The sequence below is a fragment of the Miniopterus schreibersii genome (genome assembly GCF_964146895.1).
Source record: "Miniopterus schreibersii genome assembly, chromosome: 1".
NCBI classification, from domain to species: Eukaryota; Metazoa; Chordata; class Mammalia; order Chiroptera; family Miniopteridae; genus Miniopterus; species Miniopterus schreibersii.
Window position 1 is genome coordinate 119,583,038 of NC_138101.1, and position 15,637 is coordinate 119,598,674.

Genomic DNA, 15,637 nt, shown 5'->3' on the forward strand with positions numbered 1-15,637 from the left:
AAAAAAACCTGTGATAGCAATACTTATATCTAAACGAATAGAGAGTGAAACAAAGGCGACAACAATAGCCAAAGAAGGTCACTAGATACTACCAAAGGAATCGATCCAACAAGAGACTATAACCCTGATAAGCATATATGCACCCAATATAGGAGCACTGAAATATATTTTTTAAAATTCTGGAGAACTTTAATGGAGAGACGCATAGTAATACTGTCATACAGGGGATATTATCACCCCACTGACATCAATGTACAGATCTTCCAGCCAAAAATCAACAGGAAACAGCAACCTTAACGCACTAGATCAGAAGGATTTAAATGATATTTACAGAACATTTCATCCCAAAGCTGCAGAATAAGCATTCTTCTCAAGTGCACATGGGATATTCCCAAAGAAAGACCACGTTAGGACACAAAATAATTCTCTAAAAGTTGAAGGAGACTGAAATCATATCAAGCATCTTCTCCGATCACAATGGCATGAAACTAGAAATCAACTACACTAAAAAAACAAAACCTCAAAAACATTCAAACACATGGAGGCTAAATAGCATGTTATTAAACAATGAATGGGTTAGAAAAGAGATCAAGAAAGAAATCAAAAACTTCCTCAAAACAAATGAAAATGAACACACAACAACCCAAAATCTATGGGACACAGCGAAAGCAGTCCTGAGAGGGAAATTCACAGCATTACAGGCCTACCTCAAGAAACAAAAAAAATCTCAAATAAAAAATCTAACCCTACAACTAAAAGAATTGGGAAGAGAACAACAAGAAAAGCCCAAAATAAGTAGAAGGAAGGAAATAAAAACAATCAGAGCAGAAATAAATGACACAGAGCTAAAAAAAATAATACAGGAGATCAAAGAAACCAAGAGCTGGTTCTTGGAAAAGATAAACAAGATTGATGAACCTTTAGCCAAACTCATCAAAAAACAAAGAGCGAGAATCCAAATAAATAAAATCAGAAATGAAAGAGGCGAAGTAACAACTGACATCACAGAAATATAAGGATTATAAGAAAATACTCTGAACAACTATATGCCAACAAACCTGCACAAAATAAACAAATTCCTAGAAACATATAATCTTCCAAAACTCAATAAGGAAGAATCAGAAAACCAGAGTAGACTGATAACAACTAATGAAACTGAAGCAGTAATCAAAAACTCCCAGCAAACAAGTCTTGGAACAGATGATTTCACAGGGAATTTTAACAAACATTCAAAGAAGAACTAACACCTATCCTCCTCAAATTATTCCAAAAAATTCAAGAGGAAGGAAGACTTCCAAGCTATTTTTATTAGGTCAGCATTATCCTAATTCCAAAACCAGATAAAGACACTACAAAGAAAGAAATTACACGCCAATATCCCTGATGAACATAGATGCTAAAATCTTCAACAAAATATTAGCAAATCAGAGCCAGTACTAGAGTAAAAAGATCATACACCATGACCAAGTGTTATTTATTCTGGAGATACAAGGCTGGTACAACATTCACAAATCAATAAGTGAGATACATCACATAAACAAAATGAATAATAAAAATTACATGATCATATTAATAGACATGGGAAAAGATTTCAACAAAATCCAGCACCAATTTTTTTATTCTTTTACATCCATCCTATGAAGAATGAACCACCAACAGGGGCCAAAGGCAGAAGCCATGGTTACCCTTTTCTGTGAGGGTCCTCACTGAAACAAGGGGTCTGGATAAAGTGGGACTCTAGAAGATTTAGAACACTGCCCTCCACCACCAACCACTCTGAAGACCTCTAATTCCCCTCTTCCCATACTCTGTTGCCAATATAGAGAATCTGGATCTTGAAAAGGAAGGATACAGTATCTTTCAGCTAGACCACAAGCAACCCCAGTCACAGTTCTAGCCTGCACTGGGAGGATATATTTCCCAAAGTTTTATGCTGGTCTAGGCTATTTTAATAATAACAAAAAATACATGGGCAGGGGAGTGCAATGTGCTCTTGCTTGAAATCTCACATAGATTGGAAAATTTGGGAAACAATACTTGCTTTTAGCCTAATCAATTGAATTTGCTCAATAAATTGGTTATAATAAGAACTACCAGGGCACTTGTTAAAAACAGATTTCCAGCCTTCCTTTGAGGATTCCGATTCTCCCAGTCTGTGATGAAGTTTAGGAATTTGGTTTTGGTTTTGGTTTGTTTTAACTTTCTAAGTGGTTCTTAAAATCACACAAATATAAGAAACACTGTTTAGGAGGGACTGACTAAACTTGTGAGTGTAGAGTGTATTTTTGATAAAAACTATGAGAAAAGTGAGAATAGAGAGATCTTACCTCAACATAATAAAGGTCATATGTGACAAACCTACAGCCAACATCATATTTGATGGGGAAAAACTAAAAGCGTTTCCCTTAAGAAAAGGAACAAGACAGGGATATCCTCTTTCACCACTATTATTCAACATAGTACTGGAAGTGCTAGCCACAGCAATCAGACAAAAAGAAAAAGTCAAAAGCACTCAAATTGGAATGAAGGCAGTAAAACTGTCATTATTTGCACATAACATGATATTGTACTTAGAAAACTCAAAAGACTACACCAAAAAAAAGCTAAATACAATAAATGATTTAGGCAAAATAGCAGGATACAAAAATTAACATCCAGAAATCGATGTCATTTTTATACACCGATAATGAACTCTCAGAAAGGGAATCTGAAAAAAACAATTCCATTTTCCACTGCAACAAAAAAAAATAAGATACCTGGGAATAAACTTAACCAAGGAGGTAAAAGACCTGTACACAGAAAACTAAAGGACATTGAAAAAGGAAACAGAGGAAGATATAAACAAGTGAAAGGATATACCATGTTCATGGATTGGAAGAATTAACATCATTAAAATATCCATACTATGCAAAGCAACCTATAGATTCAACACAATCCCTATTAAAATACCAATAGTATATTTCACAGATCTAGAACAAATATTCCAAAAATTTATATAGAACCAAAAAAGACACCAAAGAGTTGAGAAAGAACAAAATTGGAGAGATCATAATACTGAATATCAAAATATATTACAAAACCACTATAATCAAAACAGCTGGTACTGGAACAAGAATAGGTATATAGATCAATGGAACAGAACAGAGACCCCAGAAATAGACCCATGCCATTTCAGTCAATTAATATTTGACAATGGAGGCCAGAGCATACAATGGAGTAAAGACAGTCTCTTTAATAAATGGTATTGGGAAAATTGGGACAGGTACATGCAGAAAAATGAAATTAGACCACAAACTTACAACATATACAAGAACAAACTCAAAATGGCTAAAAGACTTAAATGTAAGTTGCAAAACCATAATAATCCTAGAAGAAAACACAGGCAGTAAAATCTCAGACAACTCATGTAGCAGTGTTTTCACTGATACATCTCCAAGGGCAAAAGAAACAAAGAAAAATAATAAACAAATGGGACTACATCAAACTAAAAAGCTTCTGCACAGCAAAAGAAACCATCAACAAAATGAAAAGGGAATCGCCCAACCAGTGTGGCTCAGCAGTTGAGCATCGACCTATGATCCAAGAGATTGCAGTTCCATTCTCAGTCGGGCACATGCCAGGGTTACAGGCTGGATCCCCAGCAGGAGGAAGCTGATCAATGACTCATCATTAATGTTTCTATTCCTCTCTCTCTCCCTCTCCTTTCCTCTCTGAAATCAGTAAAGCTGTATTTTTTTAAAAAAATGAAAAGGAAACCCATTGTGTGGGAGAACATATTCGCCTATGGGTTAATTTCCAAAATATATAAAGAACTGATACAACTCAACAAAAGGAAGACAATCCAACTTAAAAATGGGCACATGACCTAAATAGACACTTCTCCAAAGAGGCCATACAGATGATCAATATATATGAAAAAATGCTCAAAGACACTAATCATCAGAGAGATGCAAATTAAAACTATAATGAAGTACCACCTCATACCTGCCAGAATGGCTATCATCAATAAAGCAACAAAAAACAACTGCTGCCCTGGCTGGTGCGCTTCAGTTGCTTGAGCATCATCCCATGCATGGAAAGGTCACTGGTTCAATTCCTGGTCAGGGCATGCCCAAGTTGCAGGTTCAATCCCTGGTGGGGGTGCGTGTGGGAGGCAACCAATAGATGTTTCTCTCTCACATCAATGTTTCTCTCTCCCTCTAAAATCAATTTTAAAAAACATATTAAAAACATTATAATAAAAAAACAAGTAAGTACTAGTGAGGATGCAGAGAAAAGGGAACCCTAGTGCACCGCTGGTGGGAATGCAGACTGGTGCAGCCACTATGGAAAACAGCATGGAGGTTCCTTAAAAAATTAAAAATGGAACTGCCGTTTGACCCAGTGATCCCACTTCTGGGAATATATCCTAAGAATCCTGAAACACCAATCAGAAAGAATGTATGCACCCCTATGTTCATAGCAGCACAATTTACAATAGCTAATATTTGGAAACAGCCCAAGTGCCCATCAGTAGATGAGTGGATAAAAAAGCTGTAGTACATTTACAACATGGACTACTATGCAGCTGTAAAAAAGAAGAATCTCTTACCCTTTGGGACAGCATGGATGGACCTGAGAGGATTATGCTATGCAAAATAAGTCAGTCAGAGAAAGACAAATATCCTATGATCTCACTTATACATTGAATCTAAAGAACAAAATAAACTGACGAACAAAATAGGTTCAGAGGCGTTGATGCATGGAACAGAATGACATCTCAGAGGGGCGGTGGATGGGGGGAGAAAGGGAAGATATTAACCAAAGAACTTATATGCATATATGCATAGCTCATGTACACACACAATAGTGTGGAAAAGGCCTGAGGTGGGGTGGGGGTTTGGTGGTGGCAGGCAAAGAGGCAGGAAATGGGGGGCATCTATAATACTGTCAACAGTAAAAGTAACTAAATTTGCAAGCAACAAAATTTGGAGAAAACAAGCACTTTTGACCTTTTCTCACATTAACTCTGATAAACCAAATACTTTTCTAGGTTTCTGGTTTATAAGAGTTGACTATTTCAATCACATAAAATGAAAACAAAATTTAAAAAATCATCAAATAAACATACAAAAGAATGCAGGTATAATATATATAAACAGAGAAGTTTCTTTCAGACAGAAAATAGACCATGGGAAAATTGACCTATAGAAAAACAAAATGAAAGAAAGCCTCAGCTCGAAGTTCATCATGTAGTACAAATGCAGACAGATGGCAGTTAGACAGAGACTACACCACAAGTAAGGAATTTGCATTTTAAGTGCAAGGACAAGCCAGCCATTCAATGGCTTTAAATAAGGGAATCATGATCTGATTTAATTTTAAATACATAACAGCAGCCACTGTGAAGGACTGAGGGAGTGGGCAAGAAGGAAATTAGGTAACTAGTTATAATGCAGTTTTATTTCTAGTCTATTGCAGGAGCAAAAGACAGTTCTAACAATTGAGGTAGAATAAAGTACATGGTTTCAGGAACTATATGATCCATATGATCAATAATATATAATTTCATTAAAAGTCATAAAAACAACTTAGAGGGAAAGACTTAATGTTATAAAGATGTCACTACTTCAAATTTATCTATAATTATAATGTAACCTCAATCAAAATCTTAAGAGTTCTTAAAACTGAAATTTAAAAAGCTGAGAAAAGTTCAATTGGAATAATGTTGACTATGACAATTTTGAAAAAGTACAGTATTAGGAAACATGTGCTAATAAATATCAAAGTATTTTATAAAACTATGTAACAATGTTGTTTTGACATAAGAGCTCACAAACAGATTAGTGGCATAGAAGAGTCCAAAATATGACTCATACATATGGGAAAATTGATTTGATAGAGTAGATGTTTCCTATCTGTGGAGAATTGACTGGAGTTAGGATATTAGAAAATTCTTTGGGGAAAAAGTAATACAGAGCTAAACATTAAAAGATGCCATTAGCAAAGTTAGCAGAGACAGGACAGAATGAGGGAAAATATTTGCAACAGATTTTACCAAGAACTAAGAGAATTTATAAAGAGCTCCTAGAAATTGTGAATAAAATAAAAAACTCCTGGCCCAGAAATGTCAGAACGATATAAAGAGGTAATTCCCAAAAGAAGAAATACTAAAAGCTGATACCAAAAAAAAAATGATCAAGCAAAGGCTCACTAGGAATCAGAGAAATGTGAACTAAAATAGGCTATTACCTGTCAAGAAACTGACTGGCAATATATTAAAGATGTTGGCCAGGATGCAGAAAAATAAAAAACTGTCTCTACTGTTGGAAGCAAGAGTTTGTACTTTGCCAGTTGGGATATTTTAGGAGGTAATTTGGCATTGTTTATCAAAGTTTAACAGCAGCTCCTCAAAAGGTTACACATAGTTATCACATGGAACAGAGAAAAATGAAAACATATATTCTCACAAAAATTTGTACCTGTGTGTTCCTGACCACATTATTCATGATGTCCAAATGGAAAAAAGCTAAATGATAAATAAAATGTGGTATAAGCCATACAATGGAATGTTATTTATCAATAAAAAGGAGTAAAGTGCTGATACATGCTAAAACCTGCATGAACCTTGAAAACATTACACTAAATGAAGGAATCTAGCCAAAGAAGATCAGATGTTGTGTGATTTTTCTTTATAAGAAGTGTCCAGAATAGGCAAATCTATACAGACAGAGAGTAGATCAATAGTTGCTAGGAGCTAAGGGGGAGGAAATTACGGGGAGTGACTGCTAATGAGTACAAGGGTTCTTTTGGGGTGACAAACATGTCCTAAAATTGATGCCATGATGGCTGCACAGCTCTCAGAACTACTAAAAACCACTGATTTGTACATTTTAAAAGGATGACTTATATGATATGTGAGTTATTTCTCAATAAAGCTATGTATAAAATTGTTAACACATACTTTACTTTCAGGAATCTATTCTCTAGGACTACTTGAATATATGCAGAAAGACATCTAAAAAAAATGTTTACTGCAGCATTGTCTGTAACAGCCCAAATAGAAACAATCTAAATGTTCACCATAAGTAAACTCAAAGCAAACGACAAACTGGAAGAAACTATGTTTATTATATGACAGATAAGCATTGATATCTTTCAAAAAGGTGAGAACACTGCCCCAGATATCTTTCATTTTAACCTTGTTGCCTTTTCTCCTGGAAAACACACAGCATCCATTTTCTCTCCCAGTGCCAGATCCATGATTACCGCTAGAAAAAAAACCTAACTATAAGCTTTCCTGGGTTGTTCCATTCTTAATAATCCTCCATAACCTCATCTCAACTCTATTGTTGATTACACACTTAAAAATTTCTCTCACGATCCCTTTTTATATTCCTTCTTAAAGCAGTTGATTCAAACACTTTCATGCCTTTATGTGCCTCTAACTTGTCCACTCTCTCAGCAGACTTTAAATCTCAAGAGATCTCCCAATTTAAATCTTCCACACTTCAAAATGCTTTTTTCTTTTCTCACCACATTCTTCCTTTTTAGAACTGTGCATCTTTCCAAGGTTACTATTATTCCTGCGATCATTTAGTATCTCTTCTACTACAAGAGGTTCCCTTCCCTTGGCCAATAAACAAGTTAGGTGATCTATCCCTTAAAACAAAAATTATGTATACCATCTCTTGGACTTGTTATGACCAAGCAATGAATATCTTCTCATTTCATCCTTTCACCAGCAAACTTCCTTGCTTATGATGCTAAAATATTTACTCCCTAATAATGCTTCTACTCAACTGCTCTTTTAAAGCAAAGACCTGGCTAATTGCTAAATTCATAACATACTCTTTTCTTCCAATCTTAATTGAATTTATTAGGGTGAGATTCGTTAATAAAATTATATAGGTTTCAAGTATATGTCTATAATACATCATATGTATATTGTATTGTGTGTTCACCACCCAAAAAAACTCAGACACAGACAACAGTATGGGGATTAGCAAAGGGAAAGGGGAGGGGAGGGGCGGTAGGAGAGGGTAAAGGGGGATAAGCGGTGATTAAGGAGAGGTGACTTTGGGTGGTGAACATTCAGAGCTTATTCTGAGTCCTCATTCTCCTCGAATGAGATGCAGAGCATGGCTCCCTCACAAACTCTATCACAGACAAGAGTCTTTGGATTACATTCTCAGTCTCAGTTTCACTTATCAATGAGGTAAATTACCTTTCAGAGCTACTGTGAAATGTAATAAATAAACTTCCAAATCATCTCACATTTATTACCTCACTCAAGATTCTGTTAAGTGTAGTATATAAGGCAGTATATTACAATGATTAAATATGCCGGTTATATGGAATCAGACTACTGCGGGTCAAATCTCAGCTCTGCTATTTATTAACGTGGACGGAAAAGGGGCCATACACTAACCCTGACAAGCTCAGGGGAGGCCTGCATGGTGGGCCTTACAAACTCAGAGACCTAAAGTAACCACATAGGATGGTCTGCAATTAAAACTTCCTAACTAAAAATAAGTCATGGCAGATAGTCATGTCCTAGGCCTATAGCTTCCTTGACAAAGGCCAATCTTTACCTTAACTGAGCCTGTCTATTGTCTTTTTGCATCTACGATAACATGCCTTTGGAATGTCAGAGTAAGCCTCCTTTCCCAGGTCCCTCAGGGCACAATCTCCCACCAGAACAGAAGACCACAGAGACCCTCACTGTTATCATGTTCTTGGCATACCATCTCTATGTGCTGCTAAATGTTAATTGTTAACTATCTTATACTCAACACTGTAAAGAAGTATGTGTCTACTCCTTTTACTTTTTATCCAATCTCAGAGATTTCACCACTTTGCTTTCTCCTGCCTCCCCAATCTACCACCAATGAATTTCACGTAACCCTCTTTATGCCTCCCTCCTTTGATTCTAATGTATAAAATAAGGCGCAAAACTGCCATTCTCTAGAGCATTTTCTCATTTCACTGGGATTTTACTTCCTGAAACTGTCGTCAATTTGGCTCAAATAAACTCAAAAATCCTTACAGGTTTGGACGTTTCTTATGTTGACATTAAGCTGCATGAAATGAAAAGAGATACTTAGCTACTCTGCACTGCAGTTTCCTCTAGTCTATGCCATTCACAGAGTAGTTATAAGAATGAAGTGAGAAAATGGAAAATATATATATTACAGTCATTAAGTACTAAGAATAGTGCTTGGCACTGTTAAATAAATGTTTGCCACTGCTGCATAATGAGCATTCTTGATCAATAGTTGTAGTTGCTCTTTAAAAAATACTTAGAACAAAGATTTTTTTTCTACCACTAATATATACACAGTGACTTCAAGCAAACTTGCCATGATGTTTCTTTTACATGTTCATTAATTCAGTAAGATTTATTTGAAAACCTACCGATCTGTACCTCTCCCTCATATACATAACTAGTTGCTCAATTCTATAGTCTACTTTCCTGTACACTCTCTCTCACAGAGGCACTGGTTCAGCAGAACATGCTATGGCCGAATGAACATAGGCCTTAGGTGTGGTCAAAAGCAGTTATGCCTCTGCTGTTCCACACTGGGCGAGTTACTCAACTATCTGAGCTTCAGTTTTATAACTATATACTGAGGTTAGGAAAAAACAAATCCAAAACACACTGCTCAGCATGAAGTACATAAATATTAGCTGATCACTTTTTTCCTTCTTTGCTATGCACATTTTCATCTCATTACCTCTTACCTGTCTAGACTACATGCCTTTGACATGTCATCCCATTCAATACATTCTACAAACTGACAGATTAATGTTCATATTTTATGTCTGGTGGTTTGTTCTTTTCAAATGTCTTCAATGACTCTCTTCCTAGTGCTTGCCAACTAAAGGTTAAAACGTGTTAGTATTTAAAATCCTCTGTGTTCTTATCCAACACTACACTTACAATGTTTCTTCTTACCAGTCTCCTTCATAGATCCAATGCTCTTAACCACTGGTTCTCAAACTTGACTGTACATTAGAATCAAACATAACCTATATTTTTTCCAAAATACCTTCTTGCTCATTCCATCTGGCCCCATTAAAATGTTAACTCCTGCCCTGGCCCATTTGGCTCAGTGGTTAGAGCATGGGCCCACCTACTAAAGGGTCTCAGGTTTTGGTCAAGAGCATGTACCTTGGTTGCAGGCTCGATCCCTGGCCCCAGTCAGGGAGCGTGTGGGAGGCAATTAATCCATGTGTCTCTCTCATATCGATGTTTCTTTCTCTCTCCCTTCCACTCTCTGAAAATCAATGCAAAAAATACCCTCGTGCAAGGATTAAAAAAAAAAAAGTTAACTCCTACTTAAAGTCTCTCCTATACCCCAACATAAACAGAGTAGGAAAAGTTTTCTCCTATCTCTGAACTTCTGTAATACTTTATTTCAATGTTCCTCATTTTCCCTTGCACTATAGTTATTTGTGTGCATGTTCTTGTTTCTCCAAACTAGGTGTGTAGGCTTTTGAGGGAAAGCTGAGTTCTTCTTATGGCAAGTTGAAGCATTTTAGAAATTTGATCTTAATCTTTACAACATCCCTTTGAGGAAGGTATAACCTCCATATTTTATGAAAAACGAAACTGAAACCATGAGAAGTGGCTTGCCTAAGGATTTTAATATTACTAATTCTTTAATTATAATTTTTCTTTGTATATTACACAAGTTACAACCTTCTCTCATATTGTCAGAGCAGAAAAACATCCAATAAATGCTGAATGAATGTATATATTTTTATTTTAACTTTGGTGACTGAAAACAAATTCAATTTCAAGTCAACATTCCTAACGGTTAGGGGAAAATGCAAGAAATACAACCTAGCTATCTTCTTTTCCAAAATAATTATTTCAAAGTCATTGCTTAGTTTTGATATTTAAACTATTCTTAAGTTAAATCCATGGCAAGACAATAGCTTTGAAAGCTAGTATTTTAATAAACAGAAAAGGATGAATTTATACATATCAAGAACCAAAACTTGATAATTGACTAATATTCTACAAAGGTAGTACATGGCCAGAAAAGAAAGCCTATGGGGGGCTGGGCGAGGAAACACCTAGGGAGACAGAAAGAATATTCTGGCTCTGGAAACAGAAGAGCCTAGGAGCATCTGTAGAATGTGCAGAGAGAAGGACCATGATAACTAGTACCAAGAGCCAGAGCAAGGAACATAAGACCTGGTGGGAAGAGTTCTGAGCCACAGCACACAGGGCAGCAAGGACAGAGGCCAAGTGGGATGAGCTACCTCATCCAAGTTCAGCAGGAACCAGATATTCCTTCCCTAATCATCTCAGGTGACGTAAGATACCTCAGTGCACAGAAACTGCTGGGAGAAGAGGAGGAGATGTGCAGAAGCCATCGTGGGTGAGTGGGAGGAGAAACATGCATATTACTCAAGAGAGACTGACACATACCTTTTATTGGCAGGATGAAATGCCTTCAGCTATTAATCAGAATGAGGATTCAAGAAGAGGGTGGGCTCAATTACAAAAAAATTGAGCAAGATAACTTGTGTAATTGGTCTGCGAATTTTACTGTTTAAATTTTGACTTTTACCAGAAATTAGCAAAACTAGGTTCTCATTCTAACCTCATCATGAAGCGAATAATTTCCATATATTACCTAATGTAGGGAGGGAGGGTAGTTCTTAAATTTCTTAAACAGTAAATTGAAGGGCTGGATTGTGCTGAGGTGCTTTTTAATTCTGAAATTATATAATTTTTTTTTAGTATTATTTGGGGGTGACACTGGCTAATAAAATGATATAGGTTGCAAGTGTACAATTCTATAATACATCATCTGTATATTGCACTGTGTTTTCACCACCCAAAGTCAAATCTCCTTCTGTCACCATATATTTGACCCCTTTTACCCTTTACTACCTACCCCCACTGCCCTTCCCTCTGGTAACCACGATACTGTTGTCACTGCCTGAGGTTTTTTGTTTGATTATTTGTCTTGTTCATGTGTTGCTTTCAGTTTTATATCTCACATGAGTGAAATCATACGGCTCTTGACTTTTCCATCTGACTTATTTCCTTAGCATAATATTCTCAAAAGGTTCTTTTTAATTCTGAAATTATGTAATTTTTACTGATTTTTTTACTTAATGTTATATCCTTTCATGTTCCTGTTAATTAACTATACATATTTCTAAAATTTAAGAAAAATTCAAATATAAGATCAAGGCTCTCATTTAAACCGCACCAAAAAACAGTAACTATTATTTTCTCAATCATAATATTTGCTTCTGACATTTGGTGACAGTTTAATCTAATTATAGAAGAAAGAAAGAATTTTCCCCATGAACTACAGGGATTACGAACTTCCTGTTTATACTACATACTTCAACAGAAGGTACACAAGTACTTACTCAATATAAGTTGAATGAGTAAATACATGAATTTAGACTGACTGAGCAATAAGCTGAAGGGCATTTTATTCAGAGGTATGTATCTGGTCTCCTTAGCTGCATGGATTGGCCAAAGATGTGTTACTTCAATGTCCCTGGCAACATATGAAGCTACAAGAAAGAAATAATTTAGACCAGAAATGGAGGTAATGGCAAAGAGGGTAAAATTCTCAGATGACATTAAATTTTCCCACTATCTTAAAGGAAATGATACACATTAAAAGTAATACAGGAAAAACCACTACACTCTCAAAGCAAATGTTTCAAATCATAATACTTGTGGTAATTCTCCTTAATTTTAAGCAAAATGCAAGTGTTCCAGGTTTATAAATACTACTGCATAAAAATCTACATATAAAGAGATCTATATTTTACTTTTTCTAAAAAAGATAGTCCTGCAATCCCAACTTTATACTAGAGAAAACTTAAGGCTTGAGAAGTAAAGTAACTTGGAATTTGAGTCCAAGTTTGCCTTCAAAGTGTATGTTCTTCATTCTTCACATTATGATGCCTTGAAAACTGTAAAGGATTCTTCTATTATAAAGCACTTACCTTAACCTCTAAGTAATGCAGGGCCATTAAGCAGATGAACAACCACCAATTATATTCTAGTGAAATATTAATCATAAAAGAGATAAATACACAAAGAATATACTTACTCATTCCTGAGCATTCTCTATCACCATCCCATACGTTAGAAACAGCATGTCCCGTCAATAGGAGGTTAATTAAACTTTGGCTATTAATAAAAATTAAAAAGTAATTAAAACATGAATAAACAAATTTTCAAATAAAATGATCCCTATGGGAAGGGATAAAGTAATCACTTTTTACATTAAATTATGTTGTTTAAGAAACAAAGTTGGGAAAAACCTTACATTTTTCATTTTATACATTCAACTGAACAACAGCCTTGTTAACTGAATCACCAAATGAATCACCACAATGGTATCTATTGTTCTATTTATTCCTTTAAATTTAACAACTTTATCTAAGATACCATATTTGAATGAATAAAAAATGATACTTGGGTGGATAATTTACTTAATATTTATAATCACCTTTAAAAATACATATATAAATGTTATTATTTTGTGCTTGATGGAACATATGTGAATTTTAACCTCTGAGGTAGAAAGTTATAAAGAAAAGTACTTATTTTTTTGTTTTGTTAATCCTCACTCAAGGATATTTTTTCCATTGAGTTTTAGAGAGAGTGGGAGGGAGGGAGGAGGAGAGAGAGAAAGAGAAAAAGAAACAGAAAGAGAAATATCCATGTGAGAGAGACACATGGATGGGTTGTGTCCTGCATGAGCCCTGATCAGGGCTGCAGAACAAACCTGCAACCCAGGTTCTTGCCCTTGACCAGAAATCGAACCTGAGACGCTTTGGTGCTAGGGCTGATATTCTAACCACTTAACACCACCAGCCAGGGCGAAAAGTACTTACTTTTTAGAGAGTTAATAATCACTGTTTTATCTTTTTTTTGAATCCTCGCCAGAGGATATTTTTTCCATTGCTTTACAGAGAGAGTGGGAGGGTGGGAGGAGGGGGACAGAGAGAGAGAGAGAGAGAGAGAGAAACATCGATGTGAGAGCAACACATCAACTAGTTGCCTCCCACACACACCCCGACCGGGGCTGGGGACGAGCCTGCAACTGATGTACATGCTGTTGGCCGCAACTGAACCTGGGGCCCTTCAGCCTGCAGGCCGACACTCTAACCACTAAGCCAAACCGGTCAGAGCTGTTTTATCTATTTTAACAAAAAGAGCTACAAAAAAGCTTGAGAGGAAGGGTAGTTTCACAGAGAAAAATAAGAAAAAAATTTTTTCACCCAAGCAGGAAAGCCCTTGTGAAGAGGTAAGGATATACCTATTGCTAAGTAAAAATGAATAAATGTCATCTATTTAAGTTTCATAAATGGAACAGAAAGCAGAAGTTGTTACAATACTCCCCTGCCATCTTGAAACAAAATATGTGCCACAATAAATGCACTGCATACATAAACCTAAAGTGGAAATTAACATTCCATACATAAGGCAAGCAATGCATAAAGCACGAGCCTGCTCCAAGTCATAGACTTTATGCTGTAAACAGACAAGCAAAATTTTCTGACTCTGTAGTACTTTATTCTAAGATAACAGATTTTAGTTAATTACCTGCCATGCCCATACACAGGATCTATCAAAGGCTCAGTTGAATCTTCAATTTCGTTTTTTATGTTTTCAATGCCCTAAAGAAAACAAATATTCTTGGCTTATTTTAAAAACTAAAAATTAAAAATTTAAAATTAAAAATTTTAAAAATTAAAAATTAAAACTAAAAACTAAAAATTATAGTAGCTTAAATATTGACCAGTTCATACTATAAATTAATAAAACACAATTATTTAACTTTTCTCCCAAAGAATTAACCAGATTTGAATCAAGGATGCATTTGAGACGATAATGGTAAGAAGCAGTTTCTCCAGGAATATCTTTTTATTTTCTTTTGTGGGTGCTATATAAAGAATACAGGTAACAGATCTAATGTTGGTTAAGTGGATAGAGAGATGTTTAAGTTTCAAGAGGAGGAAAGAGAAAATTATTTAATCCAAAGTTAATATTCATTTAACTTTAGGCTAAATTAAATTCAAAACTAATACACCTGCTAAGGCATCTGATATATTTTCTTAGGTCATTTAAAAAGCTTATTGTTTCTAAAAACATGCACACATAAGTGTTCATAGAGTAGAAATTTAAAATCACATAAGAAAATGGAAGGTGTGCTTCTGATTGTGTGTCCTCACAAATACTGGTAATTCAAATGTGCATGGACAAAAATATAAATTAAAAAAGCAAGAAGTTTCTTATTTTCATAAAAAACAATTTTCTGATACTTTTCATCCCCAAAAGGGCATCCAAATCCCAAAAGGTCTAGATACTGGGTCACTACAAGAAGACCTAAGCACAACTCCAAAATGACAAAGATAATAATATATTATTGGTTCTATCAGATTTCAGGCAACTTCTAAGGGTTAAAGAGATGATTAATCAATGATTGAAGTATTTAATGATTACGGAAGTACATGTAGGAGGACACAAGTATGAGATCTTGCACTTGCCTTCCTTGAAAACAATACAAAGCAGGCTCTGATAAAGCCAAAATGAACAATAGAAACAAGTGATGTAGTCACTGGGGAGAGACAGGACATCATTTCAAAGACAGGCTCAAGG

General features: G+C 35.5%; 1 protein-coding gene across 14 annotated transcripts in view; it reads right to left on the minus strand.

Annotated features, from left to right (window-relative positions):
- Nucleotides 1-15,637, minus strand: part of MINDY3 (MINDY lysine 48 deubiquitinase 3) — a gene marked incomplete at its 3' end in the record, with an annotated part of 106,938 nt that overhangs the window by 63,064 nt on the left and 28,237 nt on the right. For all 14 annotated transcript variants that reach the window (XR_013997646.1, XR_013997647.1, XR_013997648.1 and 11 more), the window contains 2 exons: nt 14,582-14,655; nt 13,080-13,159 (listed from right to left, as the gene is read on the minus strand). Coding sequence is in view for 11 of the 14 variants with exons in the window: in XM_081120519.1 (XP_080976645.1) it covers nt 13,080-13,159; nt 14,582-14,655 (154 nt within the window). The remainder of the gene's footprint in view (nt 1-13,079; nt 13,160-14,581; nt 14,656-15,637) is intronic.